The sequence below is a fragment of the Phoca vitulina genome, unplaced genomic scaffold, assembly GCF_004348235.1.
Source record: "Phoca vitulina isolate PV1807 unplaced genomic scaffold, GSC_HSeal_1.0 scaffold71, whole genome shotgun sequence".
NCBI lineage: Eukaryota > Metazoa > Chordata > Mammalia > Carnivora > Phocidae > Phoca > Phoca vitulina.
This window is the reverse complement of record NW_022589774.1, coordinates 2,939,929-2,964,527: the sequence shown is the minus strand read 5'-3', so window position 1 is coordinate 2,964,527 and position 24,599 is coordinate 2,939,929. Positions and strand designations below refer to the sequence as shown.

The 24,599-nt window shown below is 43.9% G+C and overlaps 1 protein-coding gene across 3 annotated transcripts in view; it reads left to right on the top strand.

Annotated features, from left to right (window-relative positions):
- KCNH1 (potassium voltage-gated channel subfamily H member 1) overlaps positions 1-24,599 on the top strand; it is a 355,938-nt gene that overhangs the window by 30,250 nt on the left and 301,089 nt on the right. For 2 of the 3 annotated variants that reach the window (XM_032393107.1, XM_032393106.1), the window contains exons 3-5: positions 689-795; positions 14,543-14,671; positions 20,755-20,873. In XM_032393107.1, coding sequence (XP_032248998.1) covers positions 689-795; positions 14,543-14,671; positions 20,755-20,873 — 355 coding nt within the window. Of the gene's footprint in view, positions 1-688; positions 796-9,273; positions 9,523-14,542; positions 14,672-17,566; positions 17,596-20,754; positions 20,874-24,599 lie in introns of those variants that run through there. The other variant, XM_032393108.1, reaches the window with a different exon arrangement.

Sequence of the window (24,599 nt, the reverse complement as noted above, 5' to 3'; positions counted from 1 at the left end):
CAGGAAATTTCCCAGAGTTGTACTTCTAAAATGCAAATCTGGTTATGGAACTCTTTTGCTTAAAACCTTCCAGTGTCTCTCCCCCCATTGTTTTCAAGATAAGGTTTAAATTACTTCACATGCCTTATCATGCCATGTGTTCCTTCATGATCTGGTCTGTGCTTATCTTTCTATGTTATCTGTTGTGAAATCTCCCCTCATTGTGTCTATTCCAGTCACAGTGAACTGAACTACATCCAGGTTCCAGAATTAACCTCATTCTCACCTCTCTGCCTTTGCACATACTTTTCATTCACCTGGAATGTTCTTTTCCCTCTTTTCCCCATCTAATTTCCACCTGCTCTTTAGATTTCATTTGCCTTTACCTCTGGGAAGCCTTTGCTGACCACGCAGGGCTCTGTGCCTGAATTCTGTGTTCTGTAACTCTCTATGTGTTGGTCACACTGTTTTCTGATCCACTCTTTTCTGTGTGTCTCCCCTTATTATTCTGTTCATTTTGATGGGAGGTGGTGATAGAGTGCTGGTGAATCAGTAAGTCTCTTTTGAGTGAATGTTTTCATTGTGTGTTTGTGTGTGTGTGTGTTCATTCCACATAGCACGGTGCTAGGTGTAGGAGAGATGTTTAACATATGCTGGTACAATACTCAATATTTATTAAACTAACTTGAGCTTTTTGGTTGATTTGCAGTTTTATGTATGGGGAGCTGACCGATAAAGACACAATTGAAAAGGTGCGGCAAACATTTGAGAACTATGAGATGAATTCCTTTGAAATTTTGATGTACAAGAAGAACAGTGAGTATTCAGACTGTTGCGAACCATACCTTTATGTGCTTGGAATAGTAAAAGAGGTCCTCTTCCTCTGTTGTTGTCTTGGATCTTCTTCTCCCCTGTTAGCTAAATGTTGTTACGTGAGGCTATTGTGTACGTTGGGATAAATGGTGTGGATTGCTGAGTTACACTGTTCCTTATGGAACACGTGGACTTGTCACCAACCAATTAAGACTTTTTTTTTTCTTTTTTAAAGATTTTTATTTATTTATTTGAGAGAGAAAGAGGGAGCACAAGTCAGGGGCAGAGGGAGAGGAAGAAGCAGTCTCTCTGCTGAGCAAGGAGCCAGATGCAGGGCTCCATCCTGGGACCCTGGGATCATGACCTGAGCTGAAGGCAGATTCTTAACCGACTGAGCCACCCAGGCGCCCCCAATTAAGACTTCCTGATCTCTGGGCACCTGGCTGGCTCAGTCGGTAGAGCATGTGACTCTTGATCTTGAGGTTGTAAGTTTGAGCCCGACGTTGGGTGTAGAGATTACTTAAAAATAAAATCTTAAAAAGAAAAAAAGACTTCTTCATCTCTTTTTCTGCCAAGGTAAAGTTTTTCCTATTGGTTTACTTATGATGAGCTGCTAGCTGAAGATACTTATAGACATTTTTTTTTTTTAAAGATTTTATTTATTTATTTGACACAGAGAGAGACAGCGAGAGAGGGAACACAAGCAGGGGGAGTGGGAGAGGGAGAAGCAGGCTTCCCGCCGAGCAGGGAGCCCGATGCGGGGCTCGATCCCAGGACCCTGGGATCATGACCTGAGCCGAAGGCAGACGCTTAACCAACTGAGCCACCCAGGCGCACCATGATACTTACAGACTTTAAGCCTTCTTGGGGGAAAGGAAGACATGGGACAGTGACTCTGGCCAGATCATCTTTGAATCTGTCCTCCACGGTACCTAGCACGGCAGGTAACACCAGTAGATGCCCTGTTAGGGGAAGGGGATTAAGAGTACACCTATCTTGATGAGCACTGAGTAATGTATAGAATTGTTGAGTCGCTATGTTGTTCACCTGAAACTAATATAACCCTGTACGTTAAGTATACTGGAATTAGAAAAAAAGAGTTTCTGAGTAAAATTTTCTTCTCCTGATGACCTTAGTTTTCTGTCAGAGACGGTATTAATATTCAGAGTGGATTGTGCATTTGTTTTGGCTACAGTTACTTCCACTAAGCATGTTAATGAAGGATTTTGGTCAATAGCCATACACAGGTATAAAACTCACTTCTCTCCTGAGGTTTCCCATCGAATGGAGGTGAGCTATGTTGGAAGTATGGGACAGTGGGGTATATGGCCATAGTGGGGGCTGCAGAGATGTCCAGTAGTGCTGTGTTTTTGGCTTTCAAAATGATTTTGGGGTGCCTGGGTGGCTCAGTCTTTCAGTGTCTGCCTTCAGCTCAGGTCATGATCCCGGGGTCCTGGGATCGAGCCCTGCATCGGGCTCCCTGCTCAGTGGGAAGCCTGCTTCTCCCTCTCCCACTCCCCCTGCTTGTGTTCCTGCTCTCTCTCTGTGTCAAATAAATAAATAAAATCTTAAAAAACAAAAGAACCAAAAACTATTTTGTCTGTAAAGCATTCTGTTCTTTATATGTAGGATTGGATGGTAGGTCATAGGTTCAATAGCACGTTTCCAGAGTGGCTCAGATGGCCCATGAGGCTACGTGTTTATCTTGGTGGCATTCAGAGTGATACATTTTGCTCTGGAAAGCAAAGGGCACATGTTTCATCTGGAAGGAGCTGGGTCTTGAGTCTGGAGCAGGCAGCTGAGAGCACCCTTTGCTTGGTGCCGTGTGCTGAAGCTGATCTGAGAGACTGGCTCAGGGCATCAGCTAATCCAAGAGGGTTGGTCCTGTAGCTTTCATATTTGCGTGGAGCCTTGCTTTGTCTCCCTCCTTCAGCCAGTAGGTTGAGTTCCTACCCCACTATTCGGCAGGAGAGGAACAGGGTGAAAGACTGTAAATGGCTCTGTGCTGGTCCTTCACCATGGGGAGCACAACCCAGAGCACCAGCTCTTACCAGGAGCACACTGGCCTTTTCATGGGGAGGAGCTGCTGTGTCCATGTGCCCCGAGCTAATAGAGTAAGTTCAAGGTTTTCCACGCTGGGAGCTTTGCGTAACTGAACAGTGTGGGTTTCCCCTTGACACAGCATACTAATTGGGTAGGTATATCATAAAAATAATGCTTTGCATTTATATTTTGCTTCAGAGTTTTCAAGCTTCATTAGACTGTGCATTTAACTTGCTGAAATTATATGTGTTTGGCACACAAAGGAGAGAAGGGGAAACTTAATTTAAATTGAGTCAGTGATCTCACTTGCCATTCCCTTTAGGGAGCATGTACCCCAGAGGAAGTGTGCGATGGGGGAGGTGAAGCCGCCGTTCCCTCAGTTGCCCCCCGGGGCTGAAGGCCTTGTATTATGAGCGTCTTGTGCACTGAAGGTGCTTCTTATAGCTGAAGTTCTGTACTTTAGGTAGACAGGGCCCACGCATGTAAGCCAATTGGTTCAACTAATGTCCTGCCAAAGAACGGGCATCTCTTCCCTGCTTTGAGGTTGCAGTAGGCGTATTAAGAGATGCATGCCAGTCTCCAAGGGGGCATGACAGCCTAGGCATGGGGCTCTACTTCCAGGGTGGTGGTAAAGAATTTTCAAGAGTAATTGTGGTCATATGTGATTTTTACCTTACGCTTTGGCTTGAGAAAATAAACTCTGTGGAAGATAGGACTCCACTCTATTTTAAAATGTTGATTCTCTAAGCCCCGTGAAGTTGGCATGGCTGATGTTATTTATGCCCATTGTATAAGAAGTTCCAATTCCTTACCCAAGGTCATGCAGAGCCAGGACCTGGTTTCCAGTGTCCTGGCTGTTCTTCCAAGACTGTGGGTACAAGGCAGGGCCAGCATATATGGTTGTGGAGGTTATTCCCTGTGTAGAGGGCAACTGGAAACCAACTTACGGTTTGCTTGCTGAATCCTCCATGCACCGTACCTAACATTACATCTGTGTTGAGGGAGGAGCTTCTCTTTTTAATTTACACAAAGATGTCTAGAAGGCTAGTGGGAGTTCCATACAAGGCTAGGCCTGCACGGAAAACAGGAAGCATGAAATTGGTGCAGATAGTGTTGGTTTCTTCTTAGGAACCTGTTCACTGCCTCCGAACTCCTCCAAATCCCATCCTCTCCTAAGGAATTTAGAAACTTTAAATTATTTATTAAGCCTGGGAATTTTTACATTTACACTGAATTCTGTGCTTTTTTTTTTTTAAAGGTTTTATTTATTTGAGAGCAAGAGCACAAGCAGGGGAGAAGGACAGAGGCAGAGGGAGAAGCAGGCTCCCCACTGAGCAGGGAGCCCAATGTGGGGCTTGATCCCAGGACCCCGAGATCATGACCTGAGCTAAAGGCACATGCTTTACCAACTGAGCCACCCATGCGCCTCTATGCTTTTTTTTTAACTGCTTTTTATTGACCCACTGCTCTATGTCAGACGCAGGCTTACGCTAGGGATGTAGTTATGAAAAGAGACACAGCCTCTGCCCCTACAGCAGGGGTGAGGCGGCATCCGCTCCACGGTACATAGCTGTGTTTTGATGGAGACACCATTTGGAGAGGGTCACTGAGCCCTGACTTAGGAGGTCAGGGAAGGGGCAGACGGGAATCTTTTTTTTTTTTTTAAGATTTTATTTATTTATTTGACAGAGAGAGAGACAGTGAGAGCAGGAACACAAGCAGGGGGAGCGGGAGAGGGAGAAGCAGGCTTCCTGCTGAGCAGGGAGCCCGATGCGGGGCTCGATCCCAGGACCCTGGGATCACGACCTGAGCCGAAGGCAGACGCTTAACGACTGAGCCACCCAGACGCCCCCAGACAGGAGATCTATGCAGAAACTGAAGATGGTGGGAGTTAGGCGGAGGAAGGGCAAAGAATAGCCCAGGCTGATGAAATGCGCTGAAGTTTCAAGAGGCCCAAAGCAGGGCTTCTCAGACTTTGACATGCATGGGAGATCACCTGCAAATTGCAGTACTCGTCCTCTTCCATAGGCCTGGGGAAGGGTCCGAGCTTCTGCCCCCAGGTGACAGCAGCGCTTCGGGTGCGTGTAGCACATTGAGTAGCAAGGACAGAAAGCAGGAATGGTGAAGACTGACTTGGTGTCTGCAGGGTGTGTCTCCTTCACGGCCGCATCCCTTGCACCCAGCATGCCTGACACATAGCAAATTCTCCCCCCAAACTCATGGAGTAATTACAGAAATATGTAAATCGATAAGGGGTGACCATTGAGGCTGGAGAGATTAGGAAGGGCCAGTAATGCAGCCACATTAAAGAGTTTAGAATTTGTCTTAACATTGTTTGGGGGGCACCTGGGTGGCTCAGTCCGTTAAGCGTCTGCCTTCGGCTCAGGTCATGACCTCAGGGTCCTGGGATCGAGCCCCGCATTGGGCTCCCTGCTCAGTGGGGAGTCTGCTTGTCCTTCTCTCGCTCCCTCTACCTCCCGCCCCTGCTCGTGCTCTCTCTGGCTCTCTCGTAAAATAAATAAATAAAATCTTAAAAAAGAAAAAAAAAGCAGTGTTCGGGAAAGAGGGCGGGGGTGAGGGGTGTTAAGTATATAATCAGATTTACATTTTAGAAAGATGGCTCCAGTAGGATGAGGAGATGGAACAAAGCCTAGGAGACTGGAGGTCAGGGGCCCGCTTAGGAATGACCTGGTGACAAGATGGTTTCGGCCTGCTGGGAGGAAGGGGGCAGAGGCAGCTGAGAAGGAGAGAGATGTCCAGGGATGTCTCCTCCAGGACCGGGAGGCCTGAGTATGGGGACTTTGTCAGTGGTGCCCACTGACTGGCTCTCCCCTCAGTCTGCCGAGCCCCAGGCAGTGCCCAGGAAGCAGGAAGCATCGTGTCTCCCGTCAGGAGCTCCTTGTCTGGACTGAAGGAAAACATGCCAAGTATCTAGCACAGAGCCCAGCGTCGCACAGGTGCTCGGTGAATGTTTGTTGAGTGACTTTGGAAGGAACTTGGCAGTTACCAAGAAACAGATGAGTGCAAGAGAAGCATGTGGTTCAGAGCGAGGGCCTCAGGGCCGAAGTGGGAGCGGTGTGGGGCCCAGCTGGCCGGTGATGCCCCCGAGGAGCAGACTGCGCAGACGTGGGCGGGAGGAGGGAGGGAGGAGGCAGAGTTTGCTGCTACTTTCAAAGCATCTAGTTCAATAGACTGAAACGTTCAGCATTTTGAAGGTGTATAGAGTCCCATGGGGCAAAGGCACTCCTGTTGAGATTTTAAAATGTGAAATGTCATCATCTAAAAGAATTTTTATTTTTTTCTTGGATTTCTAAATTGAATTATTTTACTATGGAGAATACATGAACATGGGAAGGAAAACAATCACCCCAAAGACTCAGCAATTTTACTATGCTATAAACTTTTTGGTGTGTTTCCATTTAGGTTTTGCCTTGCACATGTTACATAATTGAGATTTTGATGTGTATGCAACTTGAAGTCATACATATATTTAATCTTTTATCATAAAAATATCCTCCTCATTAAAATTCCCCATAACTATAATTTAGAAAGAATTCATTAGTACTTCCTCCGCTGTTGGATATTTATGAGAGGAGTATCTTCATGTAAAGATATTTATTGGCATTCTGAAATATTTCCTAGAAGTTGAGAATTACCATGTCAGAGAATGTGAACTGAGGTTCCTGAGATGTTTTGCCAGTGTTTCAGAATTGAACCCATTCCCAAGTTCACTTGCAGGTTTCTAGCGTCTGACTGATTGCACTACACCAGCACCGAACAGTAGAACTTTCAAACGATCAAATTGCCTCCAGTTAAACTTTTTTTGTTGTTTAATGAGTGTTTTTAATGCTAGTGAGACTGAAGTACTTTTTCCTATTTACTATCCGTTTAAAATTATCCTTTTTATGTTAATTGTTCAGATTCTTTGCTCATATCTTCTATTTAATTCTGGTGATTTTCTTATCGACTTTTTTTTTCATAAACTCTTAATAAATTGGCTTTTCCCCTCTCCCATTCTTTAGTAGTATTTGCAAGGACAACTTTATAGAAAGAATCTTCTCTTGATAAGAATTAATGTTTGTCCCAGTTTTGGGGAGTTGGGAGTAATTAGCAGAAGGCTTCCTGGTGTGCTTTGGAATGAATGTGTGGTATACTATTATGTATCTTGAAGGAGGGATGATTTGAAAGGTTTCTTTCTATCGGCCAGTCTGATGAATAAACCTGGGCATTTTAGTAGTGCTATGTGTTTCCTATCATTTCTTAACTCATTCTCAGTAGGTTAGATAATTTTCATACATCAGTAACAGTCATCATTATTGGACTCATTCAGTAAATATTTAGGTGGTCATTCTTGTGCTAGTCAGTTAGTTTTTCCATTTTTCAAACAAGAAAATCATGAAGTATCAGCTCTGAGTGAAAGCAGGACGCTCTCTGGGTAACACTCCACGGCATGTGACTGACTCCACGATTTGTGGCATGGCGGGCAGCCTCCTGTTTGGGACCTCTGGATCAGCTTCTACATCATAGAAGCTCAGGAAAAGGCTTCTTCTGCAGTTGTGCCAAGCCAGCAAGGAAAAGCTGCCAGCCAGATACTTACTAATTACCTACCGTAGGCCTATGAGTTTGAGCCAAAGAGATCCAGATATAAGAAACTGACTCTGCCTTTGAGGAGGTTACAGTCTAGTTGTGGAGACGAATCTCATAGGAAAACCAACATATTTTGCCCATTTTCCTAAAGGATTGTCTTTTACTTATTCAGTGCTAGGAGCTATTTATATGTAAGGGATATTGATTCTATGTTGAAAAATATTTTTATTTAAAACGTCTTTCTTTTTAATTAGACTTTTTAAATACCATTTATAAAGTCAGGGGCGTCTGGGTGGCCAGTCGTTAAGCGTCTGCCTTCGGCTCAGGTCATGATCCCAGGATCCTGGGATCGAGCCCCGCATCAGGCTCCCTGCTCCGTGGGGAGCCTGCTTCTCCCTCTCCCACTCCCCCTGCTTGTGTTCCCTCTCTCGCTGTGTCTCTCTCTGTCAAATAAATAAAATCTTAAAAGAAAAAAAAAAAGCCAAAAAAAAATCATGGCAGCGTTCTTCTTTATAGTTCTGAGCTTTATATAATGTTTGGGAAGCTCGTCTCTTTACCTAGATAATGAAAATATTCTTCCATTTTTTTCCTTCTGGTACATTTAGAGCTGTGTTAGGATATTTAAAACATTAAACCAGGGGTGCCTGGGTGGCTTAGTGGGTTAAGCGTCTGCATTCGGCTCAGGTCATGATCCCGGGATCCTGGGATGGAGGGATGGAGTCCCACATCGGGCTCCCTGCTCGGCGGGAAGCCTGTTTCTCCCTCTCCCACTCCCCCTGCTTGTGTTCCCTGTCTTGCTGTGTCTCTCTCTGTCAAATAAATAAAATCTTAAAAATAAATAAATAAATAAATAATAAATAAAACATTAAACCATTTGGAATTTATTTTCCACATTGCTTATTTAGTTGTCTCAGTACAATGTATGAAAGAATCTAGCTCTCCCCTTCTAATTTGAAATGTCCTTTTTTTAGATGCTAGATTCTCACACATTCATGAGCTTGTTTCTCTCCTGTCCTTTTCCAGGAGTCTTTTGTAACTTATTAGCTATGTGAGTTCGGTTAAAATGCTCTCCTACTGGGGTTTCCCATATTTAAAATGGGGGATAATGCAGTCGCAATTCCATCTTGCAGAGTTGCTCTAAGAAGTTGGCCATAATGTGTCAGGACTGGACCCCACTGTAAGCACTTAATAAATGATATTGTTGTTTTCATTGTTGCTTGTTTTAGGGCCAGTGCCAATGGCTCTTAGTTATTGGACAGCCGACCTTTGAACAAGGCAAGGTTAAGGTGTCAGCCCCCCACCCTTGCAGTTGAAAGTCTAGGTATAACTTTTGACTCCCCCAAAACGTAACGACTCATAGCCTACCGTTGACTGGAAACCTTACCAATAACATAAATAGTTAGTACATATTTTGGATGTTATATGTATTATACACCTTATTCTTAAAGAAAGCTAGAGGAAAGAAAATGTTACAAGGAAAATCATAAGGAAGAGAAAATACATTTACAGTACTGTATTTATTGAAAAAAATCCATGTTCCCTGGAGGAAGTGGGAGGGACAGGCTCTGTATTTTCATTCCAAATAAAATTCTCTTTCTAAAAAGAAAAAAAATATCCGTGTGTAAGTGGACATGCGCCACTCAAAGGTGTTTTGTTCAAGGGTCAACTGTGGGAGATAGTCCTTGTTATTATTTTTCTTTCAAAAAATTTCAAAGATTTCTTGGCTGTTCTTCTACCTGTATTTTTCTACTTGAATTGAATTTCAATTCATCAAACTGAGAAAAACAAACAAAAAAGAACAATTGAGATTCTGATTTAAATTGCATTAAATTTATATATTAAATGGGGAGGTTTGACATGTTACAAAATTGAATCTTCTCATCTACAAACAACGTAGCTCTCTCCATTTATTTGGGTTTTGTGTTTTGTTTTGGTCTTCCATCACATTTTAATTAAGTTGAAGCTTAAGCATTGATTTTTCTAGCTTCCCCCCATGTCTGAGACTGGTGCTCTTCCTCAGAACAGGTAGAAGCAGCTCTGGAGTTTCATTAAACACCTTGACATACATTCTCTTTTAAGTCATCCAAACACCCCTATGAGGTAAGATCGAACATTTCAATCTTACAGGGGAGGAATTTAAAAGGAAGGGAGGAATGTATCAGACATCTATATATTTTTACTGAATCTAAAGTAGGTTTATTATCCCCATTTTGCAAATGAGGAAGCTGATTCTAAGAGATGGAGGTGACATGGCCAAGGCTTATGGTAAGCTAAGAGATAGGGCTCACACCTGGGACTTGGGGTTCCCAGTCAGATGTTCTAATGGCCAATGGCCACTGCTTCTCACTGTTGTTCTCTCAGACTCTCTGGACTTGTCATTTGTCTTAGTGAAGGTGCCCTGAGACCAACCGGTCTGTTTCCTAGGGGAGGCCGCTATTCCCTAGTCTAGTTTCTGGACCTGTCATCTGAACGGCCCAACACGTTGCAGCCATTCCCATGAGCCAGTGATTGGAGGTCAATTCCATTGCTGTTGAATATGGCTTGGATACCTGGCTGCCTGGGTACGGAGAGTACCAGGGTAGGAAGAAGCCTAACGGAGGCCAAAAAAATCTCTTGTATACCCGAGCCTTGCTTTTTTGTTATCTGACTGCTGGGGTTGAGAAACCCGATGGCCATGTCCAGTTGTCAGGTTCATTACTACATGACCCGAGGCAGCTAGTAAGGGATGAGAATCACAGATCACAGAGTGAGCAGGAGGAGGGGCCTGACCCGGAGCTGCCCCTCCGCTGGCACCCTCAGCCAGGAAAGACCGGCTCTCCCAGCAGCACCTGCCTTTGCCATAAGCCTTTGCTATGTTTTTCCTGGATTTGTGCATTGATCTTCCTTTATTTATCATTCACCCTTTGTCCTTTTTGCAGAAACAGGACATCAAATACTTGCTTTTCTCGATTTGCCCACTGTAGGCACTTGGGTGCAGAGGCAGAATTTTAACCCCGTCTTCCTGATTTTGTGTCTGTGTGAATATTTGTGCTTACAATGCCTCTCTTGTCATCTTGTTGGAATGAATTGTAGTCCAGAATCTGGGCTCTCTCGGGGAGATCCCTGGAGGCCACCTGCCCCGGCCTCTGCCTCTGGGCAGGTCTATATCTGAATGGAGCCAAAGGGCTCCTGACTATCCTTGGGGGCATCGAGAGGGGTGGAAGAGAAGCTGAGTGAGTGGGGCTCCAGGCGCTGGGCAGCCTGCGTTCACTTGAAGCACCTGTTTCATATATTGAGACTTTGAGTAATGTTTCACTAGTTAAAATTGCTTTGCTCTGAAGAGTAAAAGGTTGAAATTACTAGTCTGTGCCACCTAGGTGGGATTCATGTTCTCCTTTGAAAGAATTGCAGAAATGAAAATTTAAGCCCATTCTGCTTGCTTTCCTAGAGTGTGTAAGGAATGCTAATTTGGGAGAGAGGTCTGAGTGACTCTGAAGACACTGGAAGTAGGATTTATTTCTTTGGAACTCAGCAGGTATCCCTAGAGTAGCTGCCCCACCAAGGGCGTTGAGTTTCCCAATTCCAGGATGGCGCCTTCTGGAGTTGAGCGATGTAATCGCCTCCTGTGACCCTATGTATAACATTGCACTACACAGGGCTGCAGGGTGATGAGACAGAGAAACCTCAGATCTCTTGCCCCAGAGTGAATTGTGGTCTATTTAAGGCAAGAGCCCGCCACTGTTAAGGTTGGAAGGGAAACATCACTTAGCACTTTCTTTCCTTGCCTGTGATCAGAAGCAATTGAGAGAGATTCAGTCTTCAGGCAAATGGAGGTTAAAATTTCCCCTTCTTGACCAGCAAAACTGATCCTAGAGAATGTACTTTATGTATGTGGTCAAGTAACTTTCTAAAAGTGCAAGTAAGTTTCTAAAAGTGAATCCTAGAATCAGACAGACTTCCCCACCCAGCACAGGTAGCCCTGGAGAACCGCAGGCTTCTCCTCCTATCGGTCAGTCCCCTGCCCTTTTGTCTTCTCCCCTAACATAGATAGAATGGTGTGGGTGTGCGGATTCATCTCTAAGAAAGCAGATGAAGAGAAGTGGTTGAGCTACACATGTCCAATTCTTAACCCCTGAATTACCAACCCAGGGAAAAGACCCGAGAGTTCCTTTGAGATCTGTTTCTCCACCCGGAAACACCAGATCAGGGAGTATGAGGTTCCCTCCCTCAATAAGCCCAACTGATGAGCTGGAGACATGCTCTAAGGCCATGCATCCTGACTATATGAATTTTTGGTATAAGATTCATATGTATTTCCTGAAAAGAAATTATCGGAATAGCATGTGTTTAATCAGGGAACGTTTCTAGAGGAAACACTGGGCTCAGTTTGGTGGAGAGAAGCACACAGCTTTAAACAGATTGACCTGTAGAAATGGGGCGGGGGCGGAATTCAAGATGTGCTTGAACTGTAGTAAAATGAAAAAGGCCTCCCACCAGTAGGCTCTCGTGATCTGGGAGGTGTGGGGTACATCATCAATCCCAGGAGTCATAAATGGAATATCAAGATTAGATGACACAGTCCCAACTCGAAAATTTCACAGGCATGGGGCCCAGCTGATAGAGTGCAGTGGATGGCCCGTAGGTGGCAGCTGGGAAGGTTACGGTTCCAGGGGCTCTTGGGATTAGACCTCATGAGTGGGGGGCCTCTCCTCTCATTCCTTACTGGTTTGATAAATTAGCAGTGTTTTCTGGTTTACCATCTGAAAAAAAATTGCTTAAGTAATTTTTTTTTTTTTAAGAGCAGAAAGAAAATGTTTTTTTGATTTGTTTGCTTTTTGTCTCACCAGCTAGGATATAAGGGAAGATTGTGGGTACGTAGGCTCAATTGGTGTGATGCTTTATTTTGAGTTTTCTGTTGCTTAATTGAAAATGGTTTAAAATCCCACAGGTTCTGAGCAGGGACCTGGGAGGGGTAGTAACACAGACCTTTCAAAAACAGTAGGTGATTCAAAGGCCATATTCTTCTTGATTTTAGAATGCTATGTGTGATTTTTGTATGGTGGATTTTTCTTTCAAAACATGTTTTTCTTCAGGTGACATTATAACCTGTTTGTCTTCTAAGAGCACCCAGAAACTGGCAGCTGAAAATTATGGAACAGGAAAATCGGCAGAGGATTAAAGTTAGCTATGGATGAATGTATAGATAATGAAGATTTAAGCAGAATATATTCCCGTCTGATCTATTTGCTGCCTGCTTGACTGTATATTTTATGGTTATTTATGCTTCTATATGAATGAGTGGTATAGCCAGATATGTAAGCTGGTTATTGTTAAGTTGGATTGGTTAATCCTCAGGTCAATCAGAGATGTCTGTCTGTCCATGTTGTAGTATAGTATAGAGTTTGCTGTGATTCCCTGCAGAGAGACCTAGAGGTACCCCTTGGGGATTTATTTACATCTCCCAAGATTCAGTGAGTTGTTTGCTTGCTATCTTGAGATAAAATAATACATGTAAAATGCTGAACACATTACCTGGTGTATAGGTGGCTTCTCTAATTCTTTTTTTTTTTTTTTTAAGATTTTATTTATTTATTTGGCACAGAGAAAGAGAGAGAGAGCGCGCACAAACAGGGGGAGTGGCAGAGAGAGAGGGAGAAGCAGGCTCCCTGCTGAGCAGGGATCCTGACTCGGGGCTCGATCCCAGGGCTCTGGGATCATGACCTGAGCCGAAGGCAGACGCTTAACCGACTGAGCCACCCAGGTGCCCCAGGAAGCTTCTCTAATTCTTAACATGGAGAACTACTTACTGTATTTTAACTTGAAAATGGTTATAAAACAGCATGTAAGGGGCGCCTGGGTGGCTCAGTCAGTTAAGTGTCTGCCTTCGGCTCAGGTCATGGTCCCGGAGTCCTGGGATCGAGCCCCGCATTGGGCTTGCTGCTCGGTGGGAAGCCTGCTTCTCCCTCTCCCACTCCCCCTGCTTGTGCGCTCTTTCTCTCTCTCTCTCTCACTGTCAAATAAATAAATAAAATCTTTAAAAATAAAATAAAATAAAATAGCATGTAAAGTATTATCCCAGTTCTGCAAAATTCAGCAAATAGTTAAGTCCTTATATCCCAGGTGCTGTTTAAGGACCTGGGATGTGAGAACTAGATGGAGAAGAACTTACCATTTCTTTGTGTCTCATTTAATTTTGCATCACAGAGTTGATTGGTGTGGCTTGTTAGGATGTCTTCTATAGGTAGAAAACACTTGTTTTCCCTCATTCTTTTTTGGAAGCCAGACACTGACTTTGTATAGATACTTAGCCATAGATACCTGAGTGGGTGCCCTCTCAGAAAAGTTAGTCAGATGAATCCTGCCCACCTTCTCGTTGTGTGAATTAGAGCAGTGCTTTGGAAGAGCTCATTTATTCCCTGTTTTCGCTCAGGAATAAGGATTGGAAGTTGAAACACAGTGGTTGAGCTTCCTAAAGCACTAATGTAAACACAGCCCAAAGCCCCCTGGAAACCTTCCTTTTTGAGGGAGGCTTTGCTGGGAGAATGATTGTGATGGGTCTCTTCCTTTTTCAGCACGTTGTCATCTGCCCCATTGCTTTGGACCTTTTGGGTTTTTAATTTGGGGAGAGAGACTTAGAAATATAGCTTTTGGCCCATGGTTGATTGAGCATGTGAGTCAAATTGATGGATGCTCAAACTGGATTTTGACACTGGGGCCCTTTAGCAATGGAAATTTTGAGTGTGCAGTGGTCTGCTGGCCATGGTTGGCAATGCCCATCCTGGTCCCTACTCTTTACTTGTCTACTGCATGGTCACTAAGGTGAGTATTTAGGTTTCTGTACCTTAGTAACTTCCATAAGATCAGGAGGGATTTTCAACCCATTTTCAAATCATTTTGCAAGGGTTAAGAGATATACACTTACAAAATATTTGAACCGAAGAAAATCCCTGACAAATAGTCACTGTGAAAGTTTTTTATCCCAGCAAGAAGAGGAAGTCATGGTATGATATCCCAGCACCTAAAGGAATGAAACCATTTAAAAATGAATTAATATTTGTACCTGTTCATTCCCAAGTTTTTATTCCAGCACCCCTCACATGAGAATGCAAATTACTGACCAACCTTTTGATATTTCTTGCAGGGACACCTGTGTGGTTCTTTGTGAAAATTGCTCCAATTCGAAATGAACAGGATAAAGTGGTTTTATTTCTTTGCACTTTCAGTGATATAACAGCTTTCAAACAGCCGATTGAGGATGATTCATGTAAAGGTTTGTAATTCTGATTTGTACTAATACATTTATGCGGTTTTCTTTATCCTGTGGTGTGACTCCCATTCCAGAGAATTTGAGGTTGCCAAGGCAATCTCTGCACAAAGATCAAGATTTAAACTTTAATTTGTGTTGGGTAAAGCATTGTATCATTCTGGAATGTATTAAGGGGGAGAAGGGGAGGGGAAAAAAGCTTTATTTAGGAAAGCATTTGAATCCATTTTATACCTTTTTAGAGTAACCCTTTCCAGTAACGATTAGACTAGAAGAAGGGAGTTGGCCCCTCTGGTATCAGCAGAATCTTTTCCAGTGTCCCCATGACAGATGTCAGTCACCCAAATGAGGCAGTCCCTGGCCACATGCATCTTATTTGTATGTAAACTTTGTTGGATTTGACTGAGTTCTTGCATTTCGAGATTGTTAAAGTAGATTTTAACACACCTCTACCTCTGTGGTTGATTAAGTCTGTGGCTTGTGAATTTGTTGGAAATGCGGTATTAATGAGGCCAGGGTCTTAAGTAACATTTCCATATGGGTCATTTAATCAGCTTGTGACCACGGATTATGGTGCTCACTTCAGCTATATCATGTGCATGTATTCTTTGAATAACACTGGGGGCCAAGGAAGGAGAGGGCTCAGGATTTCTAGAACAACAGTCCTCTTGAAGAGGTCAAGCTAATCAGATGCACAAAAGATGGCATGTTATCCCCAGAGGTTTGGGGTTCGGGGGTGTCACGCACCCTCTTCCGTAGCGTGCATGCAAGGTAACCAAGAGGCCATAGCTCTTCTTAGTTGCAGTGCTTCTTGGCTCTGTGGTTGATTTTCCATCTCTCTCTCTGAGAACTCTGCTCCTTGCCATTTCCTGAGATGCAGCAGAGAGATGTGAGTGGAGTCCAGGGAGAAGTCAAATTGGGGAGTATAATTCTTGATGTGACAAAATTGTGATTGTTACATGTGCCTTATAGGAGGAAATATAAAGCATTCTGTGGATGCTCTCCTGGGCTGTGTCCTCTAGCACATTTGGAGGCTCGCATTTATAAAGTTCAGAGCACAACGCTGTGTATACCAGTGCATCGTATTTTTTTTTTTTTTAACTATCTGATAACCCAGTAAATCAATTACAGCCCGCCTTTTGGTTTCAAGACAGCAGCAGATGTAAAGTTTCTCAACTAGCGCCTCAGACTCCTGCAGTCTCCTCTTTTTCCTGCAGGTTCGTGATTCCCTGATTTCTGGTTTCTGACTTGAGGATTTCTCAGGGCAAATAGTGATTCCACGGTGATAAACTCACTCATGATTAAGTGTCATCCTGCTACCCTCTAGAAAGGCCATTTGCGTTTTTAACTGAATAAACTCATAAAATATTAAAGGCAGTCACATATTTTGACATTTGTAAGTTTTGTCTTCAAAATGTAAAGAGTCAGAATGTTGGTAGAGTCAGACTGTTTGCCTCTCGCCACTGCTGGAACATTTTTGGGTGACATGCAAGTATTGTTTAGTAGGAAAGGCATACTCAACAGAGAGCGCTCCTCACACGCCACCTAGCTCTCTGCATTTGGCTCTCATGAAATGCAAAAGAGGAGATCAATCAAAGTGATGCTGTGAGATTTGCCTCGGCTTATTTTCCAGGAAAGAGAATGCTCTACTTCAATTAACCTGACTCGGTGATGCATTTCCTTGCTGATGAGAGTTTTGGTGTGTACACACACACACGCACACACACACACGCACACTCACATGCACACATGCACACTTCAGTACTCCCTGTAGGAATGCTGCTAGTGATCACCCTTAATGCCTTCTCCATGACATGACGTCATAAGCCTGTCCATTTCCAATGCCACAACAGGTATGTTTGGACCCTCCATCTTGTTATGTCACTATGCCCCTGGCCTCCTTTGAGTTGGTACTCTATTTAGGACAAAGTCAAATTTATTTTTTATTTTTTTATTAACATATAATGTATTATTTGTTTCAGGGGTACAGGTCTGTGATTCATCAGTCTTACACAATTCACAGCACTCCCCATAGCACATACCCTCCCCAGCGTCCGTCACCCAGCCACCCCATCCCTCCCACCCCCCTCCACTCCAGCAACCCTCAGTTTGTTTCCTGAGATTAAGAGTCTCTTACGGTTTGTCTCCCTCTCAGGACAAGGTCAAATTTTATATTAGTCCGTTTGTGATGGAAGAGCATGATAGTAGTCCAGGCCTTGCTAGTTGTAAGTCTATAAACAAGGGTCCGATGTAGGAAGATACGTTGCCATGTGGCTGGATTGTTTTCCTGACTTGACATTTCTTTTTGGATGTGCTCTCACATTGGGAGCTTCTGGCAGGTTCCAGCTGGGTTTTCAGTACCGTACCTCAGTCAGCAGTAGGAGTCTTAAGAGCCTTGGTGACCCAGGCTTGTTTAGAATTCACTTTTGAGTGGGAAGGGGAGGGTGGATTAAGCAAAACCCCAGAAATGCCCGGATAATCGCTCTTTGGCATAGCAGCACGAGATGTTTCCCACCATCAGATTCGTCCTTTGTTTTAGTCAGTTGTGCTCAAATTGTCTTTAAAATGACATTGTGTTCCTTGATCACGCAGTGCCTCACTCTGGGGCTTGGGCCTGGGCTAAGTGCATCCAGTAGTGACAGGAGAAGCCAGCTGGTGCCGCACATTTTCCCACAGACAACCCACAAAGTGGGAAACACATGGGATAGTCAGCTGTGGACTGTTTCAGCATCAGACACAAAGTAACTCCCCTTCGGCAGGTGATTGGGCTGCCCTGAGGCCCCTTTTTCATTTGGTCTGTCAGTTCTCAAGCTCCTTGTTATGAATGATCCAGGCCCCTGACCTCCTCGTCTTCTCTTTTCTGTCCATCTTTTGGCTGCTTCCCTTGCTCTCTGACAAAAGGTGTCCACAGATGGTGTGGGCCGGGAAATGTAAGTCAAGCTAGATTTGCTGTTTGGTAGCAGCTCTGGTGGGGGGGTGGGGGAGTGGTGTGTGTGTGTGTGTGTGTGTGTGTGTGTGTGTGTTTCTTACTTTTTTAAAAATATAAATTCAATTAATTAACATATAATGTATTACTAGTTTCAGAGGTAGAGGTCAGTGATTCAGCAGCAGTCTTATATAACACCCAGTGCTCATTACATCACGCGCCCTCCTTAATGTCCATCTCCCAGTTACCCTATCCCCCCACCCCCGCCCCTCCAGCAACCCTCAGTTTGTTTCCTATGATTAAGAGTCTCTTATGGTTTGTGTCCCTCTCTGATTTTGTCTTGTTTTATTTTTTCCTCTCTTCCCCTGTGATCCTCTGTTTTGTTTCTTAAATTCCACATATGAGTGAGATCATATGGTAATTGTCTTTCTCTGATTGACTTATTTCACTTTCTTTTCTGTTATTATGGGTAATTGGTAATGGCTGCAGGATGTTTTTCTCTGTCCTATTCTCCCCTTTGAGCTAGGAGGCTTTGGCGCATGGGTAGGGAAGAATTAGATGGTAAGGCTCAGAGTTTTCTCTCTACATTGTTCCCTAAAGGATGAGGATGAGTCATCCCTCTTGTTTTGTCTCTTACCCCACCAAATGATGTCACACTAAAGGAGTGAATTCATTTTTAAAGACCCATGTATTTACTTCTACATAGTAAACTTGAGCCAGATTCAGATCACAAAAGGAATGTAACACTCCAGAGGAGATTTTTAAAGGCCAAAGATTGAGCATGTGCAGGGATGAGGACTCTGGCAAGCTGTTGCAACTGCAGACCCTTCTCCATATGTCTTCCTGTGCGATATTTGCAAGGTACTCTTAGGAAAGAATCTGGGCAGTGGATAGAAGCCACAGGTCCCCTCGGCCCCTCCATACTAACATTTTAGCTATCTGCCCTTAGGATGACGGAAAGGGGATGATTTAGTGGCTGCTCCTTGAAGAAGCCACCTAGAGTTTTGATTATTTCTACACTGACAGGGAAAAGATCAGGGGAGCAGGACCTGAGGATGCTTAGGCAGTGTCCACACTGACTGTCCATCTTGGTCCCCGGTGTCCTTTATTCTCTTTTGTACGTTGGGGTATGCACCAGCTCCTCTCAGAGAATCTGTGACTCTGCAGGTTAGGACCAGCCTGGCCTCACAGCCTCCCCGCTGAGGTCAAGACCCCTGATAGCCATCCTCTGTAGCTTCTACTCAAAACGACTTGGCAATGCTTTCCAAGGGGAGGGGCCTCTAGGTCTGTCTTTTCTCCTATTCCCGGACTTACTTATCCTTGGAGCAACTGGAATTTCATCTCATCCCAGAATCCTCTTTTCTGGCTGAGGGAGGATACGGGGCTGTGTGGGCTAAAGCAACCTGGTGGGGGGCTTGCCCCTGTTGAAGCCAGCAGCCATTGTGATGGTCAAGGAAGGGGGATATGGTTGTCCTTACTGAGAATGGAGAAAGGATCCAGTGAGTACTTTTTAGCCGACTGCTAGATTGCACATTATGTGCTGTCCTGGTAGAGGTGTGATGGAGAATTTTACACTGTGTGTCCATTTCCCCGTCCAACACCCATTCATCTTCCCATGCCTTCCACTCAGGTAGTGGAAAGCCAGCTCCTTTGAGAGCCGGATTCTTGTAAAGGTTTCAGGGCTAGCGCAGAGAGCGGGAGGCTACCATGAGCCTGGGGAAATGCCCATAGGTTGAAGGATCTTTCTTTTCACCCCTTGTGCTAGATCAGCTTATGGGACCAGGACTCTGAGCTCCCTGCCATGCAGGGTCATCTGTCCTGCCACCTCCTTCTTATCATTTGTCTCAGAGTATGGGTTGTGGTGGTGGTATAGTGATGGTAGTGGAGGGGTGGGTTGGGTGGGGGTGGGTTGCAGAGCCCTTGCTGATGTTTGCATGCACAGCTGTTTTACCTGATTGAAAATATACTTTCTGGGGGCGCCTGGGTGGCTCAGTCGTTAAGCATCTGCCTTCGGCTCAGGTCATGATACCAGGGTCCTGGGATCGAGCCCCGCATCGGGCTCCCTGCTCAGCAGGAAGCCTGCTTCTCCCTCTCCCTCTGCCCCTGCTTGTGTTCCCTCTCTCACTGTGTCTCTCTCTGTCAAATAAATAAATAAAAATCTTTAAAAAAAAAAAAAAAAAAAAAAGAAAATATACTTTCTGTTCTTGAAAAGCTCTGTAGAATTCAATTCCAGCTTTGTTTTGAGCTGAAAGAGAGCCTAACTCTGAAAGAGACCTTAAAAAAATCCAAGTTCAGTGCTAGGGCTCTTTGGGATTCTTATTATTTGGGGAACCTGTCACCAATGGTCCTTCCCCCATCCCAGAGCAGACTAAAATATGCCCATGCTTTCCCCGCACCTACCCAGGGGTTAGATTCATTTCTTATTCCCCTGGCTTTGGAGATTGTAATGCATGGGATGGCCATTTAACTAGCTTGTCCTTGCCACCCCTGGAACCAGCTCAGTCTCTACTAGATCAGACTGTGTGGGGGTTGGGAGCAGCCCGAGCCCAGTCACAAAGTCAGAGAAATATCTCGACTACCTGGTATTATCTGGCAGGAAAGCTTTGGGCCAGAGTGGGAAGTTCTGGACTCTTTGTAATTGTCTAGGCACCCTGTGCCTCAGTTTCCCCATTTGTAAAACAGTACTGAAACCTGCCCTACATATGTCACAAAGCTATGATTAGGACAAAGTCAAAGTGCAGGGAAAAGTAAATTGCTACACAAATTTGAGTGTGTCTAGATGCTTTTCTTTTTTTTTTTTTTAAAGATTTTATTTATTTATTTGACAGAGAGAGACACAGCGAGAGAGGGAACACAAGCAGGGGGAGTGGGAGAGGGAGAAGTAGGCTTCCCGCGGAGCAGGGAGCCCGATGCGGGGCTCGATCCCAGGACCCTGGGATCATGACCTGAGCCGAAGGCAGACGCTTAACGACTGAGCCACCCAGGCGCCCCTCTAGATGCTTTTCTGAGCAGCAAGTCTGGGTTGGGAGGAATGCGGAGTGACTCGTGGGAGCCCAGGAGGACAATGGGTGTGTGTGCTTCCGACAGTGTAACTGGTGGTGTGAATGTCCATGACGTTCAGGACAGGGTTGAAACTGTCTTTTCTCTCCTCTGCATGCTCCAGGCTGGGGGAAGTTTGCTCGGCTGACCAGAGCTCTGACGAGCAGCAGGGGCGTCCTGCAGCAGCTGGCTCCCAGCGTGCAAAAAGGCGAGAATGTCCACAAGCACTCCCGGCTGGCCGAGGTAAGGGCGGGGGGCTAGCTCTGCTCAGACCGCACTTCCCTGGGGTCTGTGGGCTAAGAAGATGGCACAAAGCAAGTGTGTGGTTTGGAAGGGACCTTCAGGACCCCCAGACTCAGGTCTTGTCTGGGCTACACACCATGATGTGTGACTTGGGGAAAGTGATATAACTCGTTTGAGCTTTGGACTTTCCCATCTGTAAGAGGAGACTGCAAACAGCTCTGTTCAAGCTTATTGAGGTTACAGGTGTCAATTCACTGTCTTGTGGGAGTAGGGAAGGAGCTAGAAGTGCTGTATACATGAAGGGGTTTTTACTTATAATTCCATTATTTGAGCAATGCATATTATTAGAGGAAAAAAAGATAATAAATAGGAAACCAACAAAAATCACCTGTAATCCCACTAACCAGATGGCTTTGTTATAATTTTTGTATACATTCTTTAACTCTTTTTGTTAAGTATATGCTATTTCCTAAAGCCTAGTAAATACATTTTTTCATAGTTAATATTTATGAAGTTCAAATGTATCTAAGAATCAACGTGTACATTTAATGTGGTTGTGTTACCTTCTCTTCACTTTATATAATCATGAACGTCTTTCCAGGTTAATAAATGTACTTGAATTTATTGCCGTTCTGGTAACCCTTGTTGTAAGGAGAACCTGTGGCGGTGGTATTCTCCCTGCCGCTGGGACAAATGAGAGGCTGGGAAGCCTGGACAAGGTGGTTCCCTAGGCTTAATGCACTGCAGTTACTCTTACCGTTTTTGGTGTTTCTGCGTTCGAATCCCGTATCATCTGCCTTCGATGGTGCCTGGCCTTCATTTTGTCAGTTCAGCCTGGGTGGACCAGTGAAGAGCGTCATCCCTAGCACACGGCAAACTTCCATCTTACCCAGAGATGACAATGTAAGCTGTCTGTCTGCCAGGTGATGGCCGCTCAGTTCTTGACCCTTGCTCAGAGGACAGAGTCCTTTCTGGCCTGACTCATGGCTCCCACCCAGACTCCTAAGTGAGGAACGGCCAGCATGGGACAGCTCACATTCGGTGCCCTGAATGTCAGATGAGCTCACTACAGAGATCTCCTCGCGGCATCCAAAGCTTCTGCCAACAGTGGGGATGGGAGCATTCACCTGTGTCACGTTAGAGTAGGAAAGGCACTTGGAAGCATAGCTTTTGGTCCTGATGTGGGCTCAGTATATCATAGAAAGAAAACTAAAGGAGACCTTTTGGTACACAGCCTGCGCTTTCCCTGTCCCTACTGCTGCTTTTGGTTAATAAAGCAGCGTCCTCCCATGCTGCTCTTGGCCTTGCTTGCTCTTACTCAAGCCACATTCCCGGTGCAGGCTCCTCATGCGCACCAGGCTCACCCTCGTCTGAGATGTCTTTGCTCAAATGTCATTTTCTATTTCCAGTCTCATTGATTTCTACTCTAATTTTATTCTTTCTTTTCTCCTACTTTGGATTTTTTTTTTTTTTTTAAAGATTTTATTTATTTATTTATTTGAGAGAGAGAGAGAGAAACAGCATGAGAGGGGATAGGGTCAGAGGGAGAAGCAGGCTCCCCGCCGAGCCGGGAGCCCGACGTGGGACCCGATCCCAGGACTCCAGGATCATGACCTGAGCCGAAGGCAGTCGCCCAACCAACTGAGCCACCCAGGCGCCCTCTCCTACTTTGGATTTAATTTGCTTTTTTTTTTGTTTGTTTCGTAAGGTGGAAACTTAGATTATTGATTTTTGATCTTTCTCCTTTTCTCATATATGCATTCAATGCTATAAATCTTCCTCTAAGCCCTGCTTTAGCTGCATCCCACAAATGTGCGTAAGTTCATTTTCATTTAATTTAAAATATTTTTAAATTTCTCTTGAGATTTCTTCTTTGATCCCCTGTGTTATTTAGAAGTGCGTCATTTAATCTCTGAGTATTTTGGGATTTTAGAACTATCTGTTATTGATTTCTAGTTTTAATTCCACTGTGGTCTGAGAGTTGTATGACTTCTGTTCTTTTAAGTTTGTTAAGGTATGTTTCATGGTCCAGATTGTGGTCTATCTTGCTGAATGTTGCAGGTGAGCTTTGGAAGAACGTGTATTCTGCTGTGGTTGCATGAAGCAGTCTATAGATTGTCAGTCATATCCAGTTGATTGATGGTGGTGTTGAGTTCAGCTATGTCCTCAGTGATTTTCTGCCTGCTGGTTCTGTCCATTTCTCATAAAGGATTGTTGAAGTCACCAACTTGATAGTGGATTCATCTATTTCTCCTTGCAGTTCTCTCAGTTCTCACCCCACATATTTTGATGCTCTGTTGTTAGGAACATACAGATTAAGAGTTGTTACATCTTGAAAAATTGACCCCTTTATCATCCTGTCATGCCCTTCTTTATCCATGCTACCTTTTCTTGCCCTAAGGTCTGGTCTGTCAGAAATTAATATAGCTACTTCTGCTTTCTTTTGAGTGTTAGCATGGTATATCTTTCTTCATTCTTTTATTTTAATCTATCTGTGCCTTTGTATTTAAAGTAGGATTCTTAAAGACAGCATACAATTGGATCTTACTTTTTGATCCATTTTGACAATCTCTGTCTTAACTGGCATATATAGACTATTGATGTTTAAAATGATTATTGATATAGTTGGATTAATATCTGCCATATTTGTTACTGTTTTCTGTTTTTTTGCTCTTGGTCCTTGTTCCTATCTTCCTTTGTTGTTGTCCACTTTTTCTGCTTTTTGTGGTTTTAATTGAATGTTTTATATGATTCTATTTTCTTTCCTTTCTTAGCATTATCAATTACTTTTTTTAGTGGTTGCCCTAGAGTTTGCAATATATATTTACAACTAATCTGAGTCTACCTTGAAATAACACTGTACTGCTTCATGGGTAGTGCAACTACCTTAAATAATAACAAAATAATCCTAATTCTTGATTCCTTCCTTCTGTTCCTTGTATCATTGCTATCATTATCCATAAGCATAGATAAGTATATATATATATATATATATATATATATATATATACACATACACACACACACACACACACACACATATACACACACACACACAGAATTAAATACATTGTTTCTATTTTATTTTGAACAAAGTGTTACCTGTTATATCATTTAAGAATACGAAAAATAAAAGTTTTTATTTACCTTCACTTTTTCCTTCTCTGATGCTCTTTCTTTATGTAGATCTGAGTTTCTGACCTGTATTATCTTCCTTCTCTCTGAACAACTTCTTTTAACATTTCTTGCAAGGCAGTTCCATTGGCAAAAAATTCCCTTAATTTTTGTCAGAAAAAGTCATTATTTCTCCTTTACTTTTTTTTTTTTTAAAGATTTTATTTATTTATTTATTTGAGAGAGAGCGAGAGAGAAAGCACAAATCGGGGGAGGGGCAGAAGGAGAAGTAGACTCTCCGCTGAGCAGGCAGCCCAATGTGGGGCTCCATCCCAGGACCCTGGTATCATGACCTGAGCCAAAGGCAGATGCTTAACCGACTGAGCCACCCACGTGCCCCTCCACTTTTGAAAGATAATTTCACGGGGTACAGAATTCTAGGCTGGTGTGTTTTTTTTTTCCTTCTCTCAACTCTTTATATATTCCAGTCTGCTCTCGTTTGTTTATTTTTCTGAGGAGAAGTTAGATGAAATTCTTATATTGGCTTCTTATAAGTTAGGTGTTTTTTTCCTCTGGCTTCTTTCAGGATCTTTTCTTGACCTTTGATTTCCT